The sequence below is a fragment of the Scylla paramamosain genome, chromosome 7 (assembly GCF_035594125.1).
Source record: "Scylla paramamosain isolate STU-SP2022 chromosome 7, ASM3559412v1, whole genome shotgun sequence".
NCBI lineage: Eukaryota > Metazoa > Arthropoda > Malacostraca > Decapoda > Portunidae > Scylla > Scylla paramamosain.
Window position 1 is genome coordinate 7,778,982 of NC_087157.1, and position 23,435 is coordinate 7,802,416.

Consider the following 23,435-nt stretch of genomic DNA (forward strand, 5'->3'; position numbering starts at 1 on the left):
GTGTTTATTTTCCTTTTCCTATAGTAATCAGGAAATTCAAAGATAGTTGATATCATGAAGATCTATGGCCTAGGGAATGGTGCGGAGTAAGGTGGGGGGTAAGGATATGCTGGGAGAAATGGTGGCCAGCAATTATATTTAACTCTGCACATTATCTGTATATCATAAATATGTAACATTATCATGCGTGATTAAGGTGTCTATATGGTATAGTGTGGAATAGTAAGCCTTTGTGTGGTATGGCGGGGTGCCTGGCGGGGAAGGGCGGGGGGGGGGGGGGGAAGGCAGCGGCCGGCGGGGGCGGGGAGGCGCGGGGCGACAGACGCGCGAACACTTGTGGGCCTGAGCCAGGGAATGTCCCACGCCGCCCTGCTGCATCGCGGTCATGGAGAAGAGGATAGAACTTGAGAGAAGGGGCAGAAGTCCTTCCACGGTAGGCCATAGAATCTAGAACAGACGTGAAAGAGTGATGAAAGGTGTTGTGAGAGCTGTAATGAGGTGAGAAGTGAGCTGCGTCACACAGATTGGGAGGGCACTGCTGGCAGGCAAAGGCTGCTGTTCACCTCATGACAGGACGTGTTTCAGGCATGTGGCTTGTCATAATGCTATGTCATAATTGTCATTGTCAGTGCTCCAAGCCAGACTTAGGTCGGCGGGACGTTTTCCCAGCCCGGGGAATGGCTAGGCGTGTAGTGAGGGCGGTAGGTTTGGGTGGCTGTCGGTGGCGTCTCCAGCATCAGGAGCATCACGGTGACCCAAGTGCCCTCGTACCTCTCACTCAAGCTGGGCAGGCTGTGTAAGACCTGGTGGGCCAGAGAGAAAGAAAGGTGGCTGTATTGGATGGGGCCGACCAGCCCTGAATAAGATGCAGTACTCCTCACATGCCCCCTCCCCCTCCCTATCCCTGGCTTCCCTTCTTCCATTGCCAGGGGCTCGGTGGTAGTGATTAGCTAATGCTCTTTCCTAGGCAGAACAGGAAGTTTTACCATATCTCACCACTGGATGGAATCATTCTAGAATCTGCTTGGATCCCTGTTTCAAGGTGCAGCTGGTGCTCATTATTTTTATAAATTTTGGATAAATTATCAATTATTTTTTTAATATTAAAAGGTTGAGGTGAGGAAACAAGGCCCATGAGGCTAGACTGTCGTGCTCCTCAGTTATTTTCCTATTTTTGGTCTAGAAATGAGTTCATTGGTCTCTGTCTTTACAAGCAGGCCCCAGGGTGGGTAACTACTCATAAACCCTTACAGTCTTGAGTATGCTAAGTTAGACATTCTTTTCAGGAATCAAACTAAGGGCAATGAAAAGATAGCTGTCAGCATCATAATGCACATGATAACTGCTATATCCATGATGCAAAGTAATACATTAGGGCAAATTGATAGTGACATATTGCAGCCATGCCTTATGAAAAAAAGTTTGGGATTGCTTAATTGAGTAAGTTAGTTTTACAAGGAAATAGCACATTTAATTAAAGTTTATCTTATTCTGTGTCTAATAATGCTACATAAGAGCAGTATTCCAGTTATTGGAAAGGTATAAAGGGGCATGCTTTAACCTGAGTTTCATAGTTACTTGCCAACTTTTGCATCTTTAACATAACTTATAAAAATAAATTGATAAATAGAATAAGACTGACTATGTATGATTTATTATGCATAGTCTCTCATTACCAATTTCAGAAGGTTTCTTTGAGAGAAGACTGTGGCAGAAATACTTTAAGAATATGGTGTTGATATTCATAATTCATTCAGGCTGTTATATGCCTTTTCCTTTTCCACACATGTAGTGCATCAGTTTCAGCTACACTTCTTTTCTGAGTTGTGCTACAACTTATTTACAAAAATAGTTTGTAGTCTTTCCTCATCCAGTCTACTAAATCTGAGTTAAAAAGACCTGAGAAAACTGAGAAAGGATTCTAAATTTGAATTGGCTCATATTTTGGTGTTGTATTTCACTTATAAGACATGTAAATAATTTTGCAGCACCAGCAAAAGCCCAGAAGCATTGTGCTATGTTATGGTCAGCATAATTTGTGTAGCACAGTTAATTTGACTTAGCTGCAGATCATTCAGATTATTCTAAATAAGATTCTTCTAAGAACTCTTTAGTGCCAAGGAACATATGTTTACGAAATATAGGCATACATGCATTCACATTGCCATCCACATTGTTTTTATTTGTTCCTGCATGACTAAGAAAGGTGTGTAGTTGTCTTTTGAAATAGATTTTGCTATTTTAAGTTTAACAGTTCTGGACCTTCCTTCTCTAGATCACAGAGCTCAACTTGGACAACTGCAAGAGCACCAGTGTTGTGGGCCTCACCGAAGAATTTGAGAATTTGGAAGTACTGAGCCTTATCAATGTTGGACTGACCACCCTGAAGGGCTTCCCAGCTCTTCCCAATTTGCGGAAGGTGTGACCACTAGCTGTACTGTTGAACTAAATAGATTGTATTACAAATTACTTTTATGATGATACGTAAGATTGTATATTTTCGTGATTTTTTTTTCTCTTCTCTGCATTGCCTTGAATTATTTTATTTTATTATTATTTTTCTTCAATTTGCATTTCCTGTAATTTATTGATTACATATGTGTGTCATATAAACCTTGATATGTATGATCCAAATTCTCTCCTATTTCCAACATACATTCTATGAAAAGATAATATTTGTTTGATGCAAACTCTCTTTGTTTCCAGCTGGAGCTCAGTGACAATCGAATCTCGGGTGGATTGAGTGCCCTCACCTGCCTTCCCAAGCTCTCTTATCTTAACCTCTCTGGCAATAGAATCAAAGACCTGGAAACTCTGGAGCCTCTGGTAAGTTGACTACTTCTTAGCATTTGTTGGAAAGGACAAGAAATAGCAAGTAGAAAAATTTGCAGGAATACGTTTTGCTATCCCATCTTGTAATGTAATATTTTTCTTAAAATACATGTTTCATGTACCATGCCTTCTGTTTATATCTTATTTATAAACCTTGATGCCTCAGCATGTAATGAAAGGTCATATTTAAAATAACAGTTCAAGTTTGCTATTATCACAATGAACCTTTTATTATTCAAATATATACTTTATAAGTAGCTCACCTTTGAATGATAGAGGCTGGTTGCTCTCTATTGTTAACTATCCTTAACTTGTACTGAGGCCTGGGTGTCTTTATAATGAGTAGTTGAGGTCCCCAAATTATGTGGTAGGTAGTTCAGTCACATGCTTTTTAAATTTTTCAAGGCTTTTGTCTTCACAATTGATTGCCTGACTAATTTTATTGGAATAAGTGTAATTGATAGCAGCACTTTGATGGTATCAATGTGTAGTGACTTTAAAACCAAGAAGATAAATTGAGCTATTTCATATCCCTGTCTTATGCAGCTTTACATTATATATATTCACTATTCCATACTTTGCTGCACAAAAGACTGAAGCAAAGCGAGACATTGCATAGTTCTGGCACTGCCCTGATAAAGTGTACAATGGCATGCACTGGGATCAGATTACCATACTGAATGCATCCTTTATTTTTTATATAGGTTGTTAACCATTCTGTATTGAGTGTTGTTGATTTTATTACCAAATTTTGTTTCATTATTACACAAAAGTAAGATAGACAAACAAAGTGAATGCTTTTGATGAATTTTTTATTTTATTTTTATATTCAGGGTAAATGAGGGAGGATGGTGAATTAGTTTGAACAAGTGAGATACAGACAAACTTTGTGCTCTGAGTAGTAAAAATTATCACTACTTTTGTTTTTAGAGTGAATCAGGTTAAGTGGTTTGAACAAGTGGGAACTGTAGAAGAGCAGTAATTAATTTTTTTATTCTTAAACTTCACCAGTGAATTTGTTAACTAAATTAATGTCATTCATTGAATGCAATAATTTTTAAGATGTGCAAATGTCTATGTAAGGGAAAGGCTATTTCATTGTAACATGGAAGTTGTTGAAATTTCCTTTGTGTTGCTTTTGATTCTGTTTCCTGTTTCTCTCTCATGGATGCCACTTCATGTTTGCAGTAAAGTATAAGGTTTCCATAATAAAATTAAGACAGTTATAAACAAAAAATTGTCACAAAATTATGGGAGCTGATTTCTGGACAGCATGGAATCTATAATGACCAGTGTACTGTCTTGCCTTACAGAGTCACTTGAAATCCCTGTTCAACCTGGACCTGTTCAACTGTGAGGTACTGCAGACCGAAAACTACAGGGAGAAGATGTTTGCCCTTGTACCTTCCCTGGTGTATCTTGATGGGTGAGTCCTTGTTGTTCTAGGGAAATAGAGAATTAGAGAATCATATTTCCATATTTTGAGAACTGTTGCATGATATTGTGTATGAATTTCTATAAAGGCTTATTCTTGAAATGTAAGCTGATTGTGTTTAGGATTTTTTTTTTTTTTTTTTTCATTTAGTATGTTAGGAAGCAACATTGATTTTTATTTTTCATTTTTTATTATTATTATTATTATTATTATTATTATTATTATTATTATTATTATTTATTTATTTATTTATTTATTTATTTATTTATTTATTTATTTATTTATTTTGTTTTTACACCAGGAAGATTATAAACATATATATATATATATATATATATATATATATATATATATATATATATATATATATATATATATATATATATATATATATATATATATATATATATATAAATGTTTTGAAAATCTTAGGACTGAGTATTTCTGGGGGAGGTATATATTTAAGTGGCATGTAGCAGTATAATTCAATTGTATATGCTTATTTATCCTTCACACATGAAGACAAAAGTTCTTTTATGTCCACCTGTTGTCCCTGTTTGTAAATATAACTAACCCTTTAAACTTAAAGCTCCAAAATGACTTGGCATTAACAACTTGATTATCAGGTTTATTCTAATTATTTACAACTTTGAGAACCAATGTCTACCTATCATTTTTAACTTTGTCAAGTTAATTGTGAAGTGATTAGGGTAGGATCAATAGATGACATGGTAGGTTATATTGAGAATGGAGGAGATGATGGCATTTTATTATTTTGACATAGTGTTATATAACTATGGTGAGATAGATTTTTTTTTATATGTATGTAGGAAGGACACTGGCCAAGGGCAACAAAAATCCAATAAAAAAAAATGCCCACTGAAATGCCAGTCCCATAAAAGGGTCAAAGCAGTAGTCAAAAATTGATGAATAAGTGTCTTGAAACCTCCCTCTTGAAGGAATTCAAGTCATAGGAAGGTGGAAATACAGAAGCAGGCAGGGAGTTCCAGAGTTTACCAGAAAAAGGGATGAATGATTGAGAATATTGGTTAACTCTTGCATTAGAGAGCTGGACAGGATAGGGGTGAGAGAAAGAAGAAAGTCTTGTGCAGTGAGGCCGTGGGAGGAGGGAAGGTATGCAGTTAGCAAGATCAGAAGAACAGTTAGCATGAAAGTAGCGGTAGAAGACAGCTAGATATGCAACATTGTGGCGGTGAGACAGAGGCTGAAGACAGTCAGTTAGAGGAGAGGAGATGATGAGACAAAAAGCTTTTGATTCCACCCTGTCTAAAACAGTATTTTTTTAATTTTTAATTTTTTTATTTATTTATTTATTTTATGTAGGAAGGACACTGGCCAAGGGCAACAAAAATCTAATAAAAAAATGCCCACTGAAATGCCAGTCCCATAAAAGGGTCAAAGCAGTGGTCAAAAATTGATGAATAAGTGTCTTGAAACCTCCCTCTTGAAGGAATTCAAGTCATAGGAAGGTGGAAATACAGAAGCAGGCAGGGAGTTCCAGAGTTTACCAGAAAAAGGGATGAATGATTGAGAACATTGGTTAACTCTTGCATTAGAGAGCTGGACAGGATAGGGGTGAGAGAAAGAAGAAAGTCTTGTGCAGCGAGGCCGTGGGAGGAGGGAAGGTATGCAGTTAGCAAGATCAGAAGAACAGTTAGCATGAAAGTAGCGGTAGAAGACAGCTAGATATGCAACATTGTGGCGGTGAGACAGAGGCTGAAGACAGTCAGTTAGAGGAGAGGAGATGATGAGACAAAAAGCTTTTGATTCCACCCTGTCTAGATGAGCAGTATGAGTGGAACCCCCCCATACATGTGAAGCATACTCCATACATGGACGGATAAGGCCCTTGTACAGAGTTAGCAGCTGGGGGGGTGAGAAAAACTGGCGGAGACGTCTCAGAACGCCTAACTTCATAGAAGCTGTTTTAGCTAGAGATGAGATGTGAAGTTTCCAGTTCAGATTATAAGTAAAGGACAGACCAAGGATGTTCATTGTAGAAGAGGGGGACAGTTGAGTGTCATTGAAGAAGAGGGGATAGTTGTCTGGAAGGTTGTGTCGAGTTGATAGATGGAGGAATTGAGTTTTTTAGGCATTGAACAATATCAAGTTTGCTCTGCCCCAATCAGAAATTTTAGAAAGATCAGAAGTTAAGCGTTCTGTGGCTTCCCTGCGTGAAATGTTTACCTCCTGAAGGGTTGGACGTCTATGAAAAGATGTGGAAAAGTGCAGGGTGGTATCATCAGCGTAGGAGTGGATAGGACAAGAAGTTTGGTTTAGAAGATCATTAATGAATAATAAGAAGAGAGTGGGTGACAGGACAGAACCCTGAGGAACACCACTGTTAATAGATTTAGGAGAACAGTGACCGTCTACCATAGCAGCAATAGAACGGTCAAAAAGGAAACTTGAGATGAAGTTACAGAGAGAAGGATAGAAACCGTAGGAGGGTAGTTTGGAAATCAAAGCTTTGTGCCAGACTCTATCAAAAGCTTTTGATATGTCCAAGGCAACAGCAAAAGTTTCACTAAAATCCCTAAAAGAGGATGACCAAGACTCAGTAAGGAAAGCCAGAAGATCACCAGTAGAGCGGCCTTGATGGAACCCATACTGGCGATCAGTTAGAAGGTTGTGAATTGATAGATGTTTAAGAATCTTCCTGTTGAGGATAGATTCAAAAACTTTAGATAGGCAGGAAATTAAAGCAATAGGACGATAGTTTGAGGGATTAGAACGGTCACCTTTTTTAGGAACAGGTTGAATGTAGGCAAACTTCCAGCAAGAAGAAAAGGTAGTTGTTGACAGACAGAGCTGAAAGAGTTTGACTAGGCAAGGTGCAAGCACGGAGGCACAGTTTCTGAGAACAATAGCAGGGACCCCATCAGGTCCATAAGCCTTCCGAGGGTTTAGGCCAGCGAGGGCATGGAAAACATCATTGCGAAGAATTTTAATACGTGGCATGAAGTAGTCAGAGGGTGGAGGAGAGGGAGGAACAAGCCCAGAATCGTCCAAGGTAGAGTTTTTAGCAAAGGTTTGAGTGAAGAGTTCAGCTTTAGTAATAGATGTGATAGCAGTGGTGCCATCTGGTTGAAATAGAGTAGGGAAAGAAGAAGAAGCAAAGTTATTGGAGATATTTTTGACTAGATGCCAGAAATCACGAGGGGAGTTAGATCTTGAAAGGTTTTGACATATTCTATTAATGAAGGAGTTTTTGGCTAGTTGGAGAACAGACTTGGCATGGTTCCGGGCAGAAATATAAAGTGCATGAGATTCTGGTGATGGAAGGCTTAAGTACCTTTTGTGGGCCACCTCTCTATCACGTATAGCATGAGAACAAGCTGTGTTAAACCAAGGTTTAGAAGGTTTAGGACGAGAAAAAGAGTGAGGAATGTATGCCTCCATGCCAGACACTATCACCTCTGTTATGCGCTCAGCACACAAAGACGGGTCTCTGACATGGAAGCAGTAGTCATTCCAAGGAAAATCAGCAAAATACCTCCTCAGGTCCTCAGTATGAGTGGAACCCCCCCATACATGTGAAGCATACTCCATACATGGACGGATAAGGCCCTTGTACAGAGTTAGCAGCTGGGGGGGTGAGAAAAACTGGCGGAGACGTCTCAGAACGCCTAACTTCATAGAAGCTGTTTTAGTTAGAGATGAGATGTGAAGTTTCCAGTTCAGATTATAAGTAAAGGACAGGCCGAGGATATTCAGTGTAGAAGAGGGGGACAGTTGAGTGTCATTGAAGAAGAGGGGATAGTTGTCTGGAAGGTTGTGTCGAGTTGATAGATGAAGGAATTGAGTTTTTGAGGCATTGAACAATATCAAGTTTGCTCTTCCCCAATCAGAAATTTTAGAAAGATCAGAAGTCAAGCTTTCTGTGGCTTCCCTGCATGAAATGTTTACCTCCTGAAGTGTTGGATGGCTATGAAAAGATGTGGAAAAGTGCAGGGTGGTATCATCAGCGTAGGAGTAGATAGGACAAGAAGTTTGGTTTAGAAGATCATTAATGAATAATAAGAAGAGAGTGGGTGACAGGACAGAACCCTGAGGAACACCACTGTTAATAGATTTAGGAGAAGAACAGTGACCGTCTACCACAGCAGCAATAGAATGGTCAGAAAGGAAACTTGAGAAGTTAGAGAGAGAAGGAGAGAAGCCGTAGGAGGGTAGTTTGGAAATCAAAGCTTTGTGCCAGGCTTTATCAAAAGCTTTTGATATGTCCAAGGCAACTGCAAGTTTCACCAAAATCTCTAAAAGATGGAGAAATGAGAGTTAAGTTGTGAAAGGTGTGAGTGTTATGGGATTACTAATAAAGATTATGAGAGGATGAATATGTTCATGGCCTTAAAGAGAGGCTTAAGGAATATTCTCCTTATTAGCATTGATGTATGGATCACAGACTTGGGAATGGAATAGGGCATAGGAGTCAAGAGTGTGCTTCAGAAATTAATTATTTGGGAGAGCATGTGGAACGACAAGATGGGAGAGTGAGATGTAAAAATCTGCATTAATGGTGCCGTATGAATATCTGTGCAAGTTAAAAGTTGAAGGTCACTAATGGATGACATAAATGGGAAGATACAAATACTTAAACTACTTATCACATGGAAGATGCCTGCTTTCACCCATGAAGGACCTGAGTCAGCTTAGGTTATTGTTGCATCAGCAGGAAGACCTATTGGCTGATATAATCCCTCCACGTCTTGCTCTCAGGGGCAGTAATGTCTGACCATTGAAGTGAGCCTGAGTGGGGCTTGAATGCACAACCACAGAGTAGTAGCTGCATGCACTTCCACTATGGAGTGAATTTTGGAGTGATGGAATAGGTAAAGAGATATACACTGAGATGGTATTGCTATCTTGTGATGAGGAGGAGAAAAGATTTTGCAAAGCAAATGTTTTGCGAATGAAATTAAAGGTCATAATAGGACAGGAAGGTCACTTGAAATGTGGGAGGATTAAGTTGAAAAATCCATGCATGAAATAAGTGCTAGAAGAAGCAAAGAAATTGGAGTTAGAAGAGGCAGATTACTTGAACAAACAGGAAAAAAGTAGTAGGAAAGCTACAGATGGAGGCAATTATGCCATTGCCACCCCTGTGTTGGATGGAGCCATGGACTATACTGCATTCTTATTACAGTATTTTATTTTTCCTTATTTCTACTGTATATATGTCATTTTCCTGTTTATTATTTTCATATATTTTTTTATTCAGTGTTATTGTCAATAATATAAACCAAAATCATCACTGAAGCATCATTCATGCATACAGGAGTAGCATTTTGGTAGACATTGGTTTAACAGTACTGAGTGCTGGTCTCTTACACCTATATTCACTTGCAGAATTCTTAGATTTAGAGGCAATATCAATATTCTAAGTGATGTTTTATACTGTGAATACAGATCTAGAGGGAAAATTCTAAAATCATTAAATATATTGTAAGGGAAGATGGCATTTTATGAAAGGAAATTAAGAAAATTAGAAGTATGAGACATTTACAGTAATTTTGATGAAGAAGGTTAGGTAGAATAGGATATATATATATATATATATATATATATATATATATATATATATATATATATATATATATATATATATATATATATATATATATATATATATATATATATATATATAATCATATTTAATCTTTGTTGTGAACATTATACCATATATAAGACTGTAGAGAACATTACTTTTGATTCAGGTGTGTTCCTTTATTTGACAGGTTTGACAAAGAAGACAACAGTGAAGGAGAAGAGGATGGTAAGCTTAAACTTAGAGCTGTTTTAGTTTTAGTAAACTTCAACTTTCCTAAAACAGAAACCAATTCAGTCTGGATGAGGTGTGATGATCTAGCACAGTGGTTCCCAAACTGGGGGCCATGGCCCCCTGGGGGGCCATATAGCAGAATGTTGGGGGCCATAATCTGAGGCTATGCATAAATAAAACCAAAGGAGTTTAGCGGGTAGGTAGCCAGTGGAGGGAACTTACAGGTTCAGTACAGGTTTGTGCAATGCCTTGCTACCAGAGACACACGAGTAATACGTCCCTTTTTTTTTTTTTTTTTTTTTTTTTGACAAAATAAAGACATGGGGATGTATTAGGGAAGCAAGATAATTTTAACTCAACATAATTCTAATCTAAGGCTTCCTAAGCTGTGTATTCTGTATGATAACCTGGTCTTGAATCTTACGTATCAGCAAGGATGTTCATATTATTCAGTTAACCAGACATTCACAGTTGCAACATTGATCACCGTGTGTGCCTCCCCATATAATCAGTTTCATCCCACCTGTGAATACTTCAGCATTATATGAACTTAAGCCAACATCAATACCACTTTAATGGTAAGTAAGCCCTGCATCATGAAGTATATTAAGAAGGTAAATAATATCTGCTGTATTTATGCACATTCTATAACTTTTTTATAACGTAAAATCTAACTTCCTTTCAACCTCATATTTACCATTTTATTATTCTAATCATGGGTGATGACATAGCTTAGCAGTGTTAGAAATAGCAGTTTTTTGTTTGTGCATTGCAGGTACACTGACGGCTTCTAATAAGAAATGCAACTATGATGACAACTACCTGGATTTTGGATTTACAAGCATCACTGATAAAGGTGTAGTGAAGCCTCAGTGTGTGATTTGTCACAAAATATTCACAGCTGAATCACTAAGGCCCAGTAAGCTTAGATTACATCTGGAAATCAAGCATCCTCAACATGTTGGCAAAGATCGTTCCTTCTTTAGTCGACAAGAATTGAACATGAAGAGACAGCGACTTGATGCCAGTGGTTCTTTTTATCAACAAAATGCTGCCGTAGTGGAGGCATCATTTCTTGTATCCCTTGAAATAGCAAAGAAAAAGAAGCCTCACACAATTGGGGAGGAATTAATTTTGCCATGTGCCAAAACAATGGTAAAGCTTGTTTTGGGTGAGAAAAGTGCTGAAAAGCTGAATGCTATTTCACTCTCAAATAATACAGCGCAATGCTGAATCTCCCAAATATCTGATGACATCAAAGAGTAGGTGATACAGGAAATTAAAAGAGCTGGATTATTCAGTATTCAACTCAGTGAGTCCACTGATGTCCAGTCCTGCTCACAACTTCTGGCTTTTGTAAGGTATGTTCATGATGAGGATCTGAAGGAGGAATTCTTGTTTTGTGAGCCCCTTGAACAATCTACAAAAGGTGAAGATGTAATGCAGAAACTTACAGAATTCTTTGAATCTGAAGGTCTTGACTGGGGCAATCTCCGTGGGATATGCACAGACGGGGCTCCAGCCATGTTGGGTTCTCAGTCAGGTTTTGTTACAAGAGTTATACAAAAAGCACCAAATGCTATCCCTCTTCACTGCATGATCCACAGGCAAGCTCTTGCATCAAAAACGCTACCCTCAGAATTACAGGACATTCTGAATACAATTATCAAGACAGTTAACTTTGTAAAAGGTAGTGCTCTTAATACACGCCTTTTCAAGAGACTCTGCCAAGATATGGATGCAGCTCATGAGACCCTCCTATTTCTTACAGCAGTTCGCTGGCTATCAAAAGGAAATGTAGTTCAGTGTGTATTTGAGCTCAGAGAAGAGATCAGCCTCTTTCTCAGAATACAGAACAAGCAAGATTTGCTGTCAGCATGGTCTGCAAATAGCTTCGAAATACGGCTAGCCTATCTTGTTGACATATTTAGACAGTTGAACACACTAAACCTGGAACTCCAAGGGAAAGGAAGCTTGATAATTGATTTTGTGGACAAAATCATAGGTTTCATTCGTAAGATGGAGAATTGGAGGCGCAAAGTTGGAATGGGAAACTTGGCAATGCTGGTGACAGTGTCAGAAATTGTAGAGGAGTGTGATGCTGCTACGCAGAACTTGATTACCCAACATCTTGAGGCCTTGGAAGGGGAATTTAAAAGATACTTCCCAGATATCCAAAGCCTAACTTCTCGGCTAGTAAGGGCCCCCTTCACTGCTCCAGTGACATGCATTCCTGATGACAATGATGATGGCCAAACTGAGCTGTTGACACTTCAGGAGGATTCAGGAGCTAAGATGAAGTTTGAAACTGAATCTCCCACAGTATTTTGGTCATCAGTGGCAGCTTCATACCCAAAATTATGTGACTTAGCTTTTCGCCACCTCCTACCATTTTCATCAACTTATTCCTGTGAGGCTGCATTTTCTCAACTACTCCACATAATGAAATATCGCAACAGACTTGAAGTGAAGCATGACCTACGGTGTGCTTTAAGTGAAACAAAACCAAGAATCAAGAAGCTTGTTGATTATCTGCAACATCACCCTTCACACTGAGTGGAATGGGGATTCAAAAGTGAAGGAAACATGAACCTGGCATGAATGTTCAGAAGCAAACGGTCTGGGAGGAGGTGGGTGTGTGGCCACTGAAGGCCATGGTTGTGGCAGTTAATTATGACTCCCTATGATAGCATTTCATTTCAGAATTACAAAGTTATCAGATTTGTAAGATTCAAAGATCGGATCATATTGCGTGGGATTAATACACTTTTTCAATCCAGTGGAATTTTTTTTTTTTTTTTTTTTTTTTTTTTTGCTGAAACAGCTTTTCACAATAATGCAATTTTTAATTACTCTACGTATGAATTTTTTAATGTGCATTATATTACTTCTTTAGTACCATTTCAATAATTATATGAGATTCAGCAAAGGCAAAATACAAATTTCTTTATTAATAATTAACAAAAGAAAAATAACAAATGGAATCAATAAAATTACAGGATTTGCTAGAGTGGTTTTTATATGGACCTAATGAGTGTAGGACTGTAGACAGTCATGGTAGTCACGGGTTATGGTTGTGTGGGGGGGGACATGGACAAGGATCATGTATGAAAAGTGGGTAACGACCAGAAAAAGTTTGGGAACCACTGACCTAGCATGACTCCATGATTAAGATGACATTGAAATTTGTCTGGATTTATTTTTATCCAAAATATAATGAAAACAATTGAATTTGCTTGCTATAAGGTATTACTACCCCTTCTTTTACTGTTAAAAGAAGCCAGTCTATTATTTGCAATAGTATTCCAACCTTCTGTGAGAGCTAGGTATTAATAAGTAACAAAGGAAAATTCACTTTATTATAAAAAAATAATAATAGCTGGCTCTCATAGCAAGGATGACAATTTAAGCTGTGCATGCCATATCTGGTTAAGTGCTAAGTAATAAAGTAATTAATGCTAGGGAATATTTTTAGTTTTGCAATTTTTCTCATCATATAATTGTAGGACCAGTTATCTTTATTTTTGCATATCTTTGTAATCTATATATGATATTTGTAGGTTGGGGCATTAGCCATTGCAGTGATGGATGTGAAAACTAATGATCACATTACTAGTATATCCAGTCATGTTTGTACACTAGTAACTTGAAGCTACTTGTTTAACAATGATGATAACAATAATAATAATAATAATAATAATAATAATAATAATAATAATATTAATATTAATAATAGTCTCTAATGGTAATAGTAATATGATGATGGTTATAGTAATAATAGTATTGTTCTTATCATTGTTAATGATATAGATAAGGACAAAAAAAATGCTGCAAAATACACTCGGTTGAGTGATATAGTATCACTCCTAACTGCCCAAAATTCCTGTCTTATTACTTCCCTTTGGTTTGCAGATTACTTTGTCCATGTGCTCTGAGTCTGCTGCACCAAACTACATTATAGAGTAGATTTGAATACACTACCTGTGGTTTGTGCTTTCTAGTCTTAGGTGCAGCAGGTTGATAAAAAATTTAATTCATTCTTTGAGGGTTTCATCCTTGTGGTCCACTCCATATTTGGCTATCATCCTCTATCTGGTAAATATTCAGGAAGCAGAATGCACAGTGAAATTATTTTTGGTTGTGGTGGTACTTACATTGAACATAACCTCAATTACTCCATTTATAGTCAAAATCAAAATGACCAAAATTTCAGAAAATTCAAGTTCTGTGTCATAATTTTTGTATTGCTTATATAAAAAGTGATAATAGATATAAATGAAACAGGTGTTTCTTAATTTGGTACAATGATGCCTGGTCATGTCTTGATTTCTGTACTTTTATGATCTTTTCTCTTTTTATTTTCTTTCACATTTAATTGTAATATGTAGAACTACAATAGGAGGTGCAACAATGCACGGTCTTTATAACGTACAACTGCAATAATGTGCTGAAATTTTAATAAATATTTCATTGGAATAACGAACCAAAACTGGCATATTGAACTCACCACTTGAGCAGGCAGTAGAATTTCAGTATTTAATCAGAATAATGAACCAAACTGGCAAGACAAACTTGCCATTTGTGCGAGCACTAAAATTTTATTAAAATTTAATCAGAATAACAAACTAAAACTTGCAAGACTAACTCATCAGCTGTGTGAGCTGCTGCTCACCTATCTGCTGTGTCCCTTCCTCCCTTTTTTCCTTTCCTTTCCCTTCTTTCACCTTGTCTCAAACCTCCCACCCTGTCATCTCCCCTCCCCCTTATCTGTCAGAGATAAAGGACTAGGGAATGATAACCCCCCCTCTCTCTCTCTCTCTCTCTCTCTCTCTCTCTCTCTCTCTCTCTCTCTCTCTCTCTCTCTCTCTCTCTCTCTCTCTCTCTCTCTCTCTCTCTCTCTCTCTCTCTCTCTCTCTCTCTCTCTCTCTCTCTCTCTCTCTCTTGCACACCCCCTCCCCCTCCACATTCATTTTGTCATTTTTGCTTCTTCATCACTTTTTCTCAGTCATAGATGTAATTCCATTTTCATTCTCTGTCAGTCTCATTCTATTTAGCAATCCTTAGGGTTGTTCTTACCTTCAGTGAGAGAGAGAGAGAGAGAGAGAGAGAGAGAGAGAGAGAGAGAGAGAGAGAGAGAGAGAGAGAGAGAGAGAGAGAGAGAGATGAATGAATGAAGGGAGGAGGGCGGAGAAAACGAGAGAGAGAGAGAGAGAGAGAGAGAGAGAGAGAGAGAGAGAGAGAGAGAGAGAGAGAGAGAGAGAGAGATGGTTTCGACTAATGGGGATTTAGTATATGTATACATGTGACGTCAACAGTAAGTAAATAGGACCGATACTTGTCAAAGCAGTGTGAAACTCGAGGTGATAATGAGCGAGACCCAGGATGGTAAGAATTTAGGACTAGGCGCGAAACTCGGGAGGGTACTGTATATATTTGTTGTGTTATCTCAGATGTAGTTTGTACTGCAAATGTGCTAATTTTTTATTTCTTATTTATTTTCTGTTATTTTTTTTCTTTTTAATTGTGGAATTTTATATATTATTGTCTGGTTTCCTGGAGCCAATTAATTTTTTCCATTAGGTTCTTCAGTCACCATAATGCAGATTTGCCGTAATGAATGCTACATTGGAACAGATCATGTTTGTTGTCAAGTACCCTGCTGTATTTATAACAGCTTAGTAGAAAGCAGATTTATATATTTATTTATTTATTTATTTTATTTATTTTTTTCTCATGCTGTAAGTGATTTGTAATGCATGTGCTTTGCATATATGTAATTAATACGCCTCTGAAAGGCCAATAAGGCTGCTGTTTTCAGCCCATTAACAAAGTTTGTTATGCAGGAGAAGAGGAGGAGGATGGAGTGGATGCTCTGGGTGATGGTGACCGTGAGGAAGACGACGGTGTGGTGGTGGAGGGAGACCAGGATCAGGATGACGATGATGATGATGGGGGTGAGGAGGAGGAAGAAATAGATGAGGAGGAAGTGGAAGAGGAGGAGGATGAAGAAGAGGATGAAGATGTGGCTCTTGATGCCCTGTACAAGGATTATGATCCTGTGAGTGCAAGGGAAATTCGGTGGTGATAAATTTTGTAGATTTCTAACCTGAAACTGTTTTTTCCTTTGAGTAGTGACAATATCTTTCCAGTGAGGATGAGCTTTGCTGCACTCAGGATGCATGTTTCTCAACAGGAGCTAAACAGTAAAATTATTAAATAACAATATCATGTGCATATTAAATTCATATTAATTTTTTTACTTTCTTTAAATTTGCACTTATATATATATATATATATATATATATATATATATATATATATATATATATATATATATATATATATATATATATATATATATATAATGAAAATCTTGAAATATCATAATCTTGATAATGGATGTGCAGTATGGTAAGAATACGTCTGATGATTGAATACTTCAATAATCATGTGGTACATGGTCTTTGCAGGAAGGTGATGATGACTATGAAGCTGTAGAGGGTGAGGGAGAAGAGGATGATGATGTTATAGAGGAGGAGGATGGTAAGTGCCAAGTATAATGCCAGTCAAAAACTGCTTTAAATTTTGAGTATATGCCAGATCTGTACATTGTCACTTTTGCTGCAGTTTTGCAAAATCCTCTACAAGTAGCATGTGAAAACCATCACCCTTGCAATTTTCTATTGTGGTAAACCTATGAAATTTTGAATGATTTGAGATACAAAAAAATTGCATGTTTAAAATTCACTGTCAAGATGAAGAATGTGAATACTTTATGGACAGGAAGTGAAAATTAACACCTGCACACTGTATGTAGATAGATTAAAAGTCAGTGTGCCTCAGAATCAGCCATAGGAAATATAAGGTGAATATTATTTGCAAAGCAACATCATCAGGGTGTGATTGGTTATTGCAGGTGAACTTCCCAGGGGACAGAAGAGGAAGCTGGAGGATGGTGATGACTAACTAGGGCTGACCTGTTTCTGGCCACATGATGGCCACTAATAAGGGGTTGATGGGGGGAGACTGGAGCAGCAGCACAGCCACACTGTTGGTACTTGGGCCATGCTTTAGTAAACACTGGTCCATTAAACACTTAGGATGGTGTTTGCTGGGTAACAACTGCAGTGATGAGGAAGATCAAAGTCTGACTCTAGCTTACAGTAATCTCAAAGTACATACATCTGTTAAATTTACCTCAGTGTATCAAAAGCTTCTCTGTTTTAACTCATTGGACCCTTCACAGGTTGTGTCTGTTAAAAAGACATGGAATATAATTACAAATTCAGCCCTACACATCTCTGGGACCTGTAGCCTTACCCTCCATCTAGCTAATAGAGATTTGGAGAATATGGAGGATCTGCTATGGCTGTAGTTGCCTTCCCTTGTGAATGTTTGGGTGCATGCTGGAGTTCTTGGCCAAACTTTTTATATTTTGTTACGTTGTCAAATGGAATACGTGAATTAATGAATTAAAAAAAAAAATCACTAGCTTGTTGATGTGGCTGGTGTAAGGGCTACAGGACCCAAGGAGTGTCTGAGGTGAGGAGGGAGTGGTGGTATGTGTGGAGGCCAGTAACAACCTGGTGATGTGGTTCAACACATCACAACTTCAGAACTGCTGTAAGTCATTTGGCATTTGCTTTTCTTTCTTTTGATGTCTGTCTCAAATCTGTTGAAGTCATGGAATGTTGTCTTTAAATCTAACTTTAATCTGTTTGTTGTTCAGTAATTGTTCAGATTTTTAAAAATGTTATCAGCAATAAGATTTCATAGATTTCATTTTGGATCCCAACTGGTGAATATGTGTGTGTACGTGTAAGCATAAGACTCCTAGTTAATGTTAGGGCAGAGTTGTACAGGCAGCGTAATGGAAACTACCATCAGTACAGCAATTGCATATATCATGGAGCAGGATTACCAGAAGTAATATTTTATATTATTATTTTATTTATTTGTTTATTTTTTATTTTTTTATTTTTATTTTGTTTTTGTTTTTGTTTTTATTTTTATTTTTGTTTTTTGTTTTTTGTTTTTATTTTTATTTTTTTAATCATGTATACAGTAGAAAATGTGTACCATTAGATTAGATGTGTTTATGTGTGTATGCGTGTGTGTTTGAGTGTGTGGATGTGGATGTGTGCAAGGATGCATGTGTGTGTGTTTATGTGTATGTATGGAAGTATGTGTCTACATCTGTCTGTGTGCATGTGAATACATGTGGCTGGCCAAGCCCTCCGTCACGGCTGCTGAGGTTAGCTGGGTCTCACTGAGAGCTGGTGACCAAGCTGTACCACTGCCTTTCCTCTCCTCTGTCATTAGATGTGAGGACCTTAGTTTGTTCCTGATAAGGGAAGCAAAGCACTAGCCTTATCAGTTTTTCATAACTTACAGTTAGCAGTTTAATTTAAAGCAGATATGGATATTTAAAGTTTGACAGTGACATGAAAATGTATTCTGATATTTTTAGATTGATTTATTTGATAATCTGTGAGATTACACTGTGGCAATGGAATGCTAGGTCACAGAAGACTTTGTAAATTTGCAGTGATATGTGTTTGCTGCTGAAGTTAGGTATTATCAAGTTTTAGTAGTAGTGCAGTCTCTGATCTCAAGGCAACAGCTCTTTCTCCTCCTCCTCCATACAGCCCCAGCAGCCATGACCCCCAGCTGTGTGTAACATGCAAGTCCCCAGCATCCCTACATCCTATCCCTTGATGCTTTTCAGAGTGCAGTTTTGTGTTTGGGTTAGGAAGCATCATATGCAGGAAAGGAGGGTCATGAAAGTGGAGTTAAAATCAACAGCTTGAATGGAATACCAGAACATTGAAGAGCCTTGGTCAGTGTGCTTGAATTATAAAATGCATAATGAGTAGCGATATTTAAATATGGTGGTGGGGGATGCTGGGGGTAGTGTGTCCACTACAGTTATCAAGAGTACAAAGTACAGGGCCCAGCCTCTGCTGCAGCCAGGTAACACAGCCATCAGGCGCAGCAGTCATGTGTAAGGTTATCCGTCTCACTCAGAACTTGTCCCATGTGGGCCCCCTCACCTGGGTTGCAGGAGGCCCCATAAGAGTTAGTTACACACAGTTGCTGCAGACAGTAGTAGCCCATGTGCCTCTTGGTGAGGTGAGGTCATCACCACCCATTTTAGTAAACAACCCTTTGTATAGTTTGAGTTTGGGCTGCTCTCAGGCCTTTGGTGTAGCTGTCTGAGGTACTGCACCTGTTTTTTGTCTCTTGCTAGGCCTTAGTAATTATCTATCTTCCTTAGCCACTCGCAGGCAGGTTTTGGGGCAGTTAAATGGAATTATGATGTTTATTGGTAGTATGTGCCTCAGAATCACCAAAACCAGACTGTAGTAGCAGTGGGTTTAATTATGTTTGTGGAGTATATGAGCAATTATGACTGGCCGAGTCAATTTTATTGTTATGCAAGGGTGTCTGAGTGCAATTCCTCACCAAACACTGTATCTAAAAGTACTTCACTGTGGCATTGACTGGATTTCCACTGTCCTGTATGTATGCTAGGGTGAATGTGTGTGTGTGAATGAAGTAACACTGCTGGCCTTGATGAGCACCCCACATCACCCTCCTCAGCCCTCACTCATGGCTGTCTTCTTTCAGTAACTTTTTCACTTTTTTTTTATTATTTTTTTTTATTAATTTTTTTCCCTGGTTAATTTTTCAATGCATTTGAGACGTGTCAGTTTTGGTAAAATGCTAGGTGTTGAGGGCTTATATGTATTTGCTATAAATTGTTTAGACTACTTATGATAAAAAGTTTATAATAGAGTTATGTACAAGAGATAAGAAAGGGCACCAGAAGCTGTCACTGGCATGGAGAACCAAATGCCTGCCAAATAAGATTACTCCATGCAAATGTTAAGGGGATGAGGTGCCATCAAGGTCACACTCAACTTCATACTTCCAGGTCATAGAGCAGTCACCTCCCAAGCTAGTTAGTAGGGGGGGCATTTGGGGACTAGAAACCCCATTGATATAAGAGATCCCCCATGTAATGTTCAAAATTTAGGAGATCTGGTTTTATTTAAAGAATTAAGGATTCATCTTATATGTACAAATTCACGGGAGAACTCTGTGGATGAGCAGGGTGTGGTGTCCCTAAGTGCTTCCTCTTGGAGTAGTTGTAGTAGACTTCTAGACCCCATGCAGAGAAAGGTGCCTTCCCTGAGGGGTGCCAACACTGCCTCCCACCCCTCACTGATCCTGTCGGAGGCTAGCTAGCTTTTTCTTTACACTAGGCTTTGTTTTCTTCATGGTCCATCTTTAAGTCCAATGTTTGTTAGAAATTATGTCACTACCTGAAGTATTTTGTATGTCAGCAGGGTATGTATTTTGTAGTTCACAAAACACCAAGTGAAGGCCTTAGTCATGTCCAGGCCTGAGTGTTCCAGGATTGTAATGAAAGTTTCATTGGCTCTTCCTTGGAACTCCCTCAATGTGGTGACCTCATAGTGATAGTTTTGTTGTAAGTTGCTAATTTGTTGTGCATGTTTTCCTGATTTTTCTTGTAGGTTTGAAAAATTCAGGTGATGTAACTTCATTTCACTACTTAAATTTTTACCTGGACATGACTGAAGTGCTAAATTTTTACCTGGACATGACTGAAGAGCTGTACCTTGTGTAGTAACAATAGCATAAACAATAATCCTCATTCCTTGACCTTTGTTGATGTGGAATTACCATATGTTTTGACTTTGGCAATGCCTTTAGATCAAGTATTCATTAGCAATGTTTTAGGACCTCACCTAGCACATGATATGAGCCTCTCAGTGCTTTTGCATAGCATACAAGGTTCAAAACTTCCAAAGTATCAGTCAGTCAATACTGCTAATACATAAATGTCTGTCACCCATTTATTGCATAGTATCTTATCACTTCCATTTACTTCTCCATCATGAACTGTTGATAGGCTAATTCCAGCTTTTAACTATTGCTGTTTATGATAGGATACAGTGGGAACTTCTGACACATTAGAATATATCACAAAGAGAAAAAATATATCTGCTTCATGTAAGTGGCATTGCATCAGTGAAGGGAAAGCTGATGAAATGCATAGCAACACCATTTATTTTTTTATTTATTGTTTTTAACATGATTGCTAAAGTGCTCTCATTTAATTTTATATTTAGTTTCTTCTATACATAGTAATACATTTGTTAGGTGTGTTCCTGATGCCATGTCAAACCAAATGATTGGTTTGAATTTGAATTTTGCTACTTGTATATTGTAAAAGATAATTTCATGCACAAGCGTTCACTTGCTTTAATGTTTATACTGTTGTAACTCAGATTTTTGAGGTGTAAGTGTAAACAAAATGAGTACCTATCTTAGATGATCACCTCATTGTCTTGCCTCTGAATCTTTGAACATTGTTAAGAATGTGAGTGGTAATTTAAACATCAGGCATATAGGAACAACTAATTCCACAAATACATACTATTATTGGGATATATCTATAAGAATAGTAGGATAAAAATAACTGCATATACTTAAATTAATCTTCTTTAGTTTTGTAGCAGAATTTGGTTTATTTCTTGGCTGTAAAGCCTGTTCATGCAAAAAATTTAAATTGGGACTTGATTTTATACGCTGTAATGGAAAATACAAAATTGGATATGTGATCCGAAGTTGTTGCTCCACTTCAGCATTGCAAATGAATCCTTTCCTGCTACTCTGCTGGCATTAAATCCCACAGTCTGTCCATTACTTATGTGCACTAGTAATTTCCTGAAAACACATGTATTTATTTAGACATTAAGTTGTAAGGAAGGCAACTGAGACTATGTGTTATATTTTTACTGAAAACTGTTTGTATTATTCTCAGTTTATCGTAATAGAAGTTGATATTTTGTGCATAGTTCCCAACTCTTCAGATATTTATTGCAAGGAGCAAGTAGCCATTCCATCTTTATATACATAATACTTCACAGAGAAATATTGCTTTGACAGAGGGGACTGTGCTAACATTGTTCCTTGTAGAAAAAGTAGAGGCCTGTTGGTGAGGTTCTTTCTTATACTACTGCTGCCTGTTTTTTGAGGGAAAATTGCAAAAAAATTTACATTTTATGAAGAGTTGACATAATCCCAGTCACCTGTGTAAGGAAACCATAGCAGTTTGGTAGTCTTTAGGTTTTTAAGGCTTGCATTTTTCAGCATGTGCAGTCCAGCATTGTTTTGTATTGCTTAATGTCTCTCAGCTAGACCAAGTTTTAAATATATATATGTATATATATTTTTTTTACTTGTTTCATGATAGCCAGGGAAAGGAATTCTTATTTCTGCATTTAGTTTGGGTCGTATTTACTGGACACTGCAGGTATTCCATGAAATTGGTTTTGGCTTTAGGAATTTTCCTTAATATACAGTAGAGTTTAATGTTTTGCATGTGGCTCAATATTAGTAACCTGTAGGCCCTAAACGTCAACCTTATTCCAGATGCCATTTTTAGTCATACATTTAGCCATGAAAAGTAATCCCATATAGCTTGATAACCATGTCTCACCAACAAAGAAGCAACTACATTGAAGCAGAGGCAGGCTGTACAACACAATATGGGTACATCACATTTTTTATTTATTTTTTTTATTTATTTATTTATTTATTTATTTATTTTTATTTTTTTTTTGTTGTTGCAGAAACAAGTTTAACCTTCCCATCTATGTGAATTGTACCAGAACCTTTCACTGCACATAACATCTTTAAACTTTCCCTGGCAGTGAAGGAAACATTGTGAGATTTCAGCAGTGCTGTTTGTCAAGTGGTGTGATTTATGCCTGCAGTTTCATGTGATTTATCCAGAAAATTTACAAAGTATTTTTGTACTTTACTACACTGATTGGATTAAGTACAATGCTGATTGATACTGTGAACTCTTTAAATACTAATTCTGCTGTGGGAGGTGATCACTGATCTGTGTTCCTGAGAGGTTGTTTTAATAATGTAGAAAAGTTGCAAATACACTTTCATTTTTTGTACTTTGTTGGAGGTTTATATCCTAGTAGTTTTAGTGGTTAAGTTGTGGAGGAACAGCCTTGAACTAGTTAGCAATGATGTAGACACCAAAAAGTTATGATAATGTGGGCCTATCCAGTGACAGGTTTTATATCTGTAATAGCATTGGACCACACAAATATCAAAATGTGATGACACTAATTAATTTCCTTAATGCTGCTCGTGTTGCAAGATGTCATTCAAATTCATTTATTCTTGATCTACATACTTTGGGGTAAAACCATTTTCATCTGCAAATCTGTCTACAAGGAAAAATCTAAAGGTGTGCTGAAAATAAACAAGTAAATAGCCTAAGTGCAGGAATCACATGCAACTAGCACCACA

At 37.6% G+C, this 23,435-nt stretch overlaps 1 protein-coding gene across 1 annotated transcript; it reads left to right on the plus strand.

Annotated features, from left to right (window-relative positions):
- The first annotated feature begins 297 nt into the window (after positions 1-297).
- LOC135101978 (acidic leucine-rich nuclear phosphoprotein 32 family member A-like) lies at positions 298-23,075 on the plus strand. The gene is made up of 8 exons (XM_064006510.1): positions 298-433; positions 2,276-2,419; positions 2,707-2,826; positions 4,146-4,258; positions 10,027-10,064; positions 15,914-16,128; positions 16,541-16,613; positions 16,987-23,075. Exons 1-8 carry the CDS (start codon positions 386-388, stop codon positions 17,034-17,036), a joined length of 801 nt encoding a protein of 266 aa, XP_063862580.1. The 5' UTR covers positions 298-385; the 3' UTR covers positions 17,037-23,075.
- Positions 23,076-23,435: the final 360 nt, after the last annotated feature.